We start from the raw sequence: 7,696 nt of genomic DNA on the forward strand, positions 1-7,696 counted from the left end.
GAAACTATGTACAGTCCCTTTAATCAGATTCATACTCCATGAACAAGAACTCTCGACAGAAAAAGATTTAACCTTCATGCAGGAGGCTCAGTTCAGGAACAGACAAAGGAACAGGCCTGGAGATGGCTGGGGAGTTTTTCCATCCGTGGCACAGTCTGGATGCAGTCAATCTCTGCCAGGTGGCGGTACAGTTGTTAAGTGGTCTCCACTGCTGTCAACATACCATGGCTTTGGTTCTTGAAGCGCTCTCCTTCAGTGTTGAAAGCCAGAACTTGGTGGCAGCCGGTGAGGGTGCTGTGCAGAACTGAGGCAAAGTTCTGGTTAAGCAATTAGAGTAGTTAAGAGAATTAAACCAGGAAAATGTACTTGATTAGAGGCTTCAAAGTAACAGTACCAAAGGAAAAGCAGCTGCCTGTATTTGCATAAAATGGGAACTGACAAAGTGAGTGAAGATACCAAAATGCCCAAGCCTAACTGCAGCATAGCATAAACGTAATAAATGACTGCAATTCCCTACTGTACACATCCTAAGGAAGATGGGGTACCTAATAGATACGGAGCTATGGATACTTGAAGAAAATACAGTATTAGGAGTCAAAGTTAATTATTTCACAGCTTGGATGAACTGGATTCTCTTGCCTTGGGAGGCAAGTTCCAACACGTGCTGTTCTTTGTCTGCAATGACCCAGTTTTACCTTTGAACTGGGAGAACATGGCTGACCACCCTCACTTGCAGAACCGAGTAGGACAAAAGCATTGGTTGGGCTAACGGACCTGAAAGAGGCAACCGGTGACTGGTGTCTCTTCTATCAGCATGGGGCATTGGAACTGGTATCCGAACGTGGTCCCTGTTTATAAAGGGTTTACGTGAGCAGAGGCATTGCCTGAGTCAGGACGGAGAGTTACAACCTTGTAGGGCTGTTCTTACGGACTGGAACTCCTATGAAGCATCACAAGGCATCACCTGAGCAGAGGAAGATCTATTCAATTTTTTTTTTGTCTCCATTAACAATGGTGGAAAGTTTATAGTTCCTTTTTATCAAGGATTGGTTTATCATCTTCTGAACTCGGCAGAAAAACTGATTGCTACATGTGATTAATGAGATGATGGCCGACAGAGGTAAGAATACACGACTGCTTTTATCACTTCAGTTTTACAGTAAGAGCAGGTCACTGCTCAGATTTCAGTTGTGCTCGTGAAGCCCTACATCATCTGTTAGTTTGGAAACTGTGTTTAGGTATAATGACAAATGTTTCCCTTACCCTTCAAGGGCAAGTCGGTATTTCATGTTTAGTTTATTTCTCATCCAATTGCTGCATCTCTTTGAAGTGCTTTTTCCTTTCTAGGTTTTCCTTTGCTCTTCTTTTTTTCTCCTGTTTCTTCTTCTCTGATGCTTTCTTCTCTTTAAAAACATCACTATCTTCACCTTTGTAGAAAAGGTCAACTTTTTCCTGCAGGATTTCTCTGGCTATCTTTCGGTTCTGCTCCACTGATCTTGTTTGATGACACTAAAGAAATACAAGAGGACATTTTTACTGGAACTTTAACCTGTTTATTCTTCTGCTGTCCATCTCAGTCTACATATTCCTGCCATTACAGTAAAGAAACTCCCCTCTCCGCCAAGCCAAGAGCGTCCTTCTACCAGAACTGCTGGCACTTTTGTGTCCAGATGATACATTTTGGAGAGGCTGCCTAATAATTATTTAGGTTGCCTAATAATTATTTGCTACTGTAACTTATCAGACTGGCTTTTGCATTAATCTTTAATGCTTCCATATTACCTTGGAAAGCTTCTTCCAAGTTAAACTCAACTGCGTCTTCCCCTTGTGATAAGGAAGCAAAGATTAATTTCAAAGCATTAATCCACAAGAAGTAGGAAAGAATAATGCTTAAAAGGAATCTGCAAAGTGAGTGTGATCAGCTTGTTAAGGAAGACATTCTAACTCACTCACAAGAGGGAGAGGAATGTGACAGCTGCCACTGAAAGGCAGCTACAACAAAGATACTGAAAACTACAAAACAGTGCTGCATGTCAAAGCCAGGAAGATCAGCCACGACCCCAAGTTTATTTATCTACTGATAGCCAAAACTGTTTCTTGCTGAGATCCTTTACAATACATGGAAACTTCTCCTCCACGACACTTGCACTGTGATTATGCTTTACTATGAAAGCAGACTTGGAAGACATGATGCAATCTGTGGCTTGAATAAAATATAATTACCTTCACGACAATCCCAGATGGAATATGCTTCAAGACGACACAGTTGTTTGTCTTATTTGTGGCTTGACCCCCTGGGCCATCACCTCTTACAAACTGTTCTTTTAATTCTGCCTCAGTTAGTCCAAGGAGATTGGAAGAGTTCTTCTTTCCTGCTGCCTGAAGTAAGGGCACTCTGGGCTGAGAAAATTGCTGCTTCCTTAAAATCCACGGTCGCCATGGTGGTGTTTGCAATCCCCTCAGTAAGGATGTAAAAGGAAGTAAACTTGGAACATTCATGCAGAAATGAGGACACAGTTTCTCTGGGATGTAGCCTGAAATAGAAGTGGGGAATGGAGTTTACCATGAGAATCCTTGTTTTAAGATGATCTAGTTTAGCTGCACATCCTGAGCGATATTTCGATATTCCAGTTTATTTCCAAGGATGTTTGAACGGGTTTCATAGGCATTTGCCTTGAAATAGTTACCACTCCAAATGGGACTTCGGTTCTCATTACAATTTAGTTTCTTAAAATAGTCAAGATTATTGTTTTGTTGTTAAAAGGGATCTGGAAACCAGTAAGTAAGTTAGTACTCCTACCAACTCTAGGAAAAAACTAAAGATAACCAAAAAAATGAAGAGAGGAAGGAGAGGGTATTTCTGTCTTGCAGTCTGAAGCCTCTGTGGACACTCCACTCATGCCCAGGCTGTGTCTTGCTGGCAACAGTACCTGCGATTTACATGTCGACACACGCTTGAACTACATCAAGGGAGGACAGGGGAGGCTGCAGGAATCCTCCTCTGAGGTTGCCTCAAACAGTGCTCGAACTACTGAAAGAAACCTGCAGGAAGCAGCAGCAAATTTACATAATATAACTGGCCTAGTAACGTCTGGGCTTCTCATGTTCGCTGGCGTGCAGTCACGGAAGACTGCAAAGAGGAGGTGGAGGGAAAACAATCAAAAAAAGAGCCAGACTGTATGTAGAACACGTCTGTCCCAAGGATACAGATGTTGGAAGTCGGATCTGGCAGACCAGAGCTCGAGTAGTTTAAACAAGTCAGAATGCAAAGATGGATTTTTACCTGGAAGGATGATGTAGGGCTGCTCCCGACTAATGGTACACAGCAGGATCTGGGATGTGTACGTACAGTCACAGACTGATTTATGATTGAGTTCTGCGATGCCTTTTGAATGCTAGGATAGTGCAGGAAACAGAGTAATTCTTATCTAAACAGATGAGGTGATCTAGACTTGTCTTTTGACCTTTACAGTGGTTTCCAAAAGGTGAGGTCAGGCTCTAGCACGCATAGGATTTGGAGAGTGGTCTAATACAGCAAACGTGGTAAATTCCACTTCAAATCGGAAATACTGTTCTGTGTTGATCCTGTTAACAAGCTTGTCCGTCCTGCTCTGCTCTCGGAACTTTCTAGTCCATCAGATGGAGGAAAAAGAATCAAGGAGTAAGCAGAGCACCAGGTTTTCAAGCTCTACTTCACATGCTGATTTTTCCCAGGTCAAGTTACTAACACATGGAAGTGTGCATTATCCTCATGGATAATGAGGAAGGTCAGGCTCTACTGCTGTCAAACAGCACTCTTCAGCAAGGCATTAGGTAAGCAACTAAAACAATACATGCTGTTATGCTTGGAATATTTTATTTGATTCAGAATAATTCAGCATGTGAAGAAGTGGCACTTAGCAATAAACACCTGTGAAAGTTGAACATAATTGTTGAAATAAAAATAACTTTAAGAAAGCTTTTATGGGCAAGTAAAGATGTCCGCTTGGTGGCACTAGAAGGTAGTAACGTGGGTTCCTTTTTGCTGCAAAAACCATGCAGAAAAAATAGGCAGAACTACTACCTAGTTCTGAAACGAGTCTTCAGTCGACAGCAGGTTTCTTTCGGGCACTGCCCATTTACAGTCTCCTGTTTTGAAACCTGACAACTCGAGCAGCCTGATCTTAACAGGTAAGTCAAGGTAAAAACCCATGTTCACTGTAAGCCTATTTCTGCTACTTGACACTATAGCTATAAAACAAGAGTAATCCTAGAAGATACTAGCGAGTTTCTCGAGATTTCAGTTAGAAAGCCTCCAAGAAACACGTGCCGTACAATGCAAATAGGATCTTAATAATGCTTTAATTCTAAAAAAACCCACCCAAAACAAAAAAACAACTTTGTTAATGGGATTTTAAAGCCTACACTACAGAAGAGCTGGGTCAGTAAGGACGCTCCCATTTTTTAAACACGGTTCCAGCAGCGACCGGCCGTTTCACCGGCACGGACAGGGGGCAGCCGGCCACACCGGCGGTGACGCTGCAGCGACAACGCACCCTGCGCTCCGGACAGTCCGTTAAACCCCGGGTTAAGGCAGCTGTTTTGCTGCAAAGTTGCACGAACAACGGCACTTGCTGTCCCACACGTCCAGGAAACAAAGCGAGCAGAGGGTTTCGGTGGAGCCCCCAGCAGAGCCCGGAGGCACGAAGGGCAGCGGCCGACCTGCGGCTTCGCGGGCAGCGCGCCACGGCCCCAGACCTGCCGCCTCCCCTCCGGACGGCGGTCACGGCCCGGGGCGCGCCGCAGCCCGGCCCTCGGGAGGAGCTGGGGCAGCCCCCCGGGCCCTGAGCCCTCCCCGCGCCGCCGCCCCGGGCCCCGGCCCCGCCGCCGCCTCTTACCTCAGGCGACTCGGGGCGAACGCCACCGCCCCCTCCTGCGCCCGCGCTGCGCAGGCGCGGTCCGCCGCGCACGCGTACGCCACCCTATGCAGTCCCGCACACCTTCGCGCCCCGACAGGGGCTTCTGCGCATGCGCACCCCGTGGAGGGCGGGAGCTACCGCTACGCTAATTGGCACTTGGGAAGCCAATCGCTGCGCAAGGGGCGGGCTTACGCACGCCGTCCAGCCATTACCAATCAGATTCTGGGAAACCGTGCGGCGCGTAGCTGCACTAGCCAATCCCTTCGCGGCGGCGCGCGTACTTTTCCACGTAGCGAATCAGAGCCGAAGGCGCGACCTGGCGCGCGGTCAAGATGGCCAATCATCGAACTCGGCTCTGTCTTGAGTGCCCTCTACCCCACCACGTTCGAAACTCGGCCGCCAATCGCCGGGAAGGAGGCGGTGGGCCGCGCCTGTTTATCGCCTAACGGTCGCTGGAGGAGGCAGCTCCCGGGCTGCCGCGGACGCCTCCTCGCGGGCTCCCGGAAATGCGGGTAGGGACCGGGCGCGCCCCGGGGGCAGCTGGCGGGGCCGGAGCCGGCTGCGCCGCCGCACTTGGCCGCGTCCCAGCGCCGCGAGGCCGCCTCCACGGCACCGTCCCACCCCTTTCCCCGACGAGTGGCGGGCCCACCAGCCAATCCGAGGCGGCGGCGCCGTCAACATCCCGGAGCGCGAGGGGCAGCTGTCCAATAGAAGCGTGGGGGCGGAACTTGTCCGGAGGGGGGGCGGTGGTGGGGGGTCCCTGGGGGAGGGGGTCACCTGTGAGGGGAGGGGAGCGTGAGGGGGCAGAGCTGAGGGTAAGGGATGTCTTGGGAGGGGAGGGGAGCCTGAGGGGGCCGACTGGGAGGGAGGGGGTCGCTTATGAGAGCAGGGGACTTGGGTGGGGGGCAGAGTTGGTGAGGCGGTCCCTAATTGAGGGGAGGCGACCCTGAGGGGCAGACGTGGCGGGAGGGGGTCTCTTGTGAGGGGAGGGGGTCACTTGTGAGGGGAGGGGGTGCCTGGAGGGGGCTTAGCTTTTTGGGGCGGGGGCGTTCCCTGAGGGGACCGGCTCTTTAGAGCCCAGAGGCTCGTTGTCCCTTCTCGGGGTCCCTCGGGAAGTCCTTGGGGAGGCGGGGGCCGAGGTGTCCTGTCGCCCCTTGGCGATCTGCGAGGAGTCGAAAGCGATCGGATCTCGCTCAGGAAGAGATGCAGAACCGCGGTCCCCGCGTCTGAGCTGGCCCAGATGTTTGCATCGAAATCAGCACTGATACTTAGGAGTCAAAATACCTTGCAGCTTGGTTGGTTGTTTTTTAATCCTACCCCTTTGTGCGGCGACTTGGCTGTTCTGTGCTATGGAAACAATAGACGACAGCTTAGCTGTTCCTCAGGCCAGTTACAGCTCACTTAATATTTTTTTTTTTATTGTGAGCAGACTTCTAATGAGGTTATGAAACGGGCCTGTGTCACAGCTAAGTCCCACCCATCTGCTGTGCTGCTGAGATAGGCCACCCATGATTTCATCCTGGGGAGACGGGGGTGACTGATGCAGCCCCACCATTACCCTCCAGCTGCTGCAGAGACCTCACAGCTTCTCCTTTATCAGGTTAGGTGCCTGATAAGCTTCAAGTTTTCCAGACTTCTGACCACTAGAAAAAGAAGAAAGGATTTTTCTTCTTCTTCCATTTATCCCAAGAAGCTCTGCCAAAGAGATATGTGTATCTGATCTCTTCCTTCCAATTCTTGCATTCTCAGCCCTACCCAGAGGAGATAGCTTGAGTGAATGCCTGGAGAACATTTCTGCTAAAGCCAAACAGGCTCCAGTAAAACAAGGAAAAATTGATCCATCAGTTTCCTTCTGGTGGAAAGAATTTTTTTATACTTCCAAAACAATCTGTTAGAGATGTATCTCTATGTACTTACAAATAACAAAAACTTAAATTTGTGAAAGACAGTAGCGTGTCCTTGTAAGCCCTATAAAGAAGAACGGTCATGCTTTGAAGGTGTTGTGCTTTAAGGCAGCAGGGATTTATTCTTAGTATTAACACAGACTACTAGGACGATATTTCTTAATGTCTCCCTTTGTTCTTCATCCGTGAAGTGATCATAAGGTTTTTCGTCAGTGTTAGAACATAGGATGAATTCACCAGGCTGTGGAACATGCTGAAATAAGCAGTATAGAAGAACTGATTAATCAATGTATTTCAAGTGTTTTCTTAATGAAAGGATGAAAACTGGAAGAATATTATTGTCTCTCTACAGCCGTTCTTGTGAACTTCTGCTTTGAGTCCTGTAAGACCATCACGCCAAGTGTTGTGTGTTTATTTATTTATGATGCTCTCAGTTAACCAGCTGCTGTTCTTACCTGTTGGAGGATTCCTGTTTGGCTACTTTTTTTTTGGTGTTGGTATTTAGTAAGAAGTGTAGCTCAACCATTTCAAAGCTTTTTGAATGAATGCAATATAGTAATAATAAAACAAGCGTTCTGTGAAAAAAGTAATCCAAATGTTACACACAGGAATGGCAGAATAGGTCAACTGCAGTCTAACTCAGTGGGGCTCAAATTTATTTTTTGGTGCGTGTGTTTCTTCCAGTGAAGGTGCAGATCCCCGTTCAGCAGATTTAAATACATTGATAGCAGTCTCTTTCACGGAAGTCTGAAACTGTCCTGTGGACCCTTGGATTTAAAAAAAACTGAGCAAACAGACCCCAATGACAGTTTTACCCGGAGTGTTTTGGATTCAGACACCCTTTACAGCCCTTTCCAGATGTGTGATGCACAGGGATCTCTTTGATGTGTAGGA

General features: G+C 48.0%; 1 protein-coding gene across 6 annotated transcripts; it reads right to left on the reverse strand.

Moving 5' to 3' along the window:
• Window positions 1-35: 35 nt before the first annotated feature.
• On the reverse strand, window positions 36-4,912 carry MTRFR (mitochondrial translation release factor in rescue). 6 transcript variants are annotated; one of them, XR_015183918.1, is made up of 4 exons: window positions 4,878-4,912; window positions 2,224-2,534; window positions 775-1,509; window positions 36-304 (listed from the first exon to the last, which is right to left on the reverse strand). XR_015183918.1 is itself a non-coding variant. In XM_086473945.1 (4 exons), the coding sequence occupies exons 2-3, from the start codon at window positions 2,497-2,499 to the stop codon at window positions 1,297-1,299; spliced, it is 489 nt and encodes a 162-aa protein (XP_086330071.1). In that variant the 5' UTR covers window positions 2,500-2,534; window positions 4,878-4,912; the 3' UTR covers window positions 36-304; window positions 1,264-1,296. The 6 variants fall into 6 exon arrangements, 4 of the variants coding, with proteins under 4 accessions (XP_086330071.1, XP_086330070.1, XP_086330069.1 ...); XR_015183917.1 differs by having other exon boundaries at window positions 36-317; XM_086473945.1 differs by having other exon boundaries at window positions 1,264-1,509.
• Between the last annotated feature and the right edge of the window lie 2,784 nt (window positions 4,913-7,696).

The sequence above is a fragment of the Leptosomus discolor genome, chromosome 16 (genome assembly GCF_034619465.1).
Source record: "Leptosomus discolor isolate bLepDis1 chromosome 16, bLepDis1.hap2, whole genome shotgun sequence".
Taxonomy (NCBI): Eukaryota; Metazoa; Chordata; class Aves; order Leptosomiformes; family Leptosomidae; genus Leptosomus; species Leptosomus discolor.

What these genes read in the sequence shown, in the direction of transcription:
- MTRFR (XM_086473945.1), bottom strand. Translation starts at nt 2,499, where the DNA reads ATGAATGTTCCAAGTTTACTTCCTTTTACATCCTTACTGAGGGGATTG. An exon ending in CATCTGGGATTGTCGTGAAG is followed by an intron (nt 1,510 to 2,223) that starts GTAATTATATTT and finishes GTATTTCTTTAG; the next exon opens with TGTCATCAAACAAGATCAGT.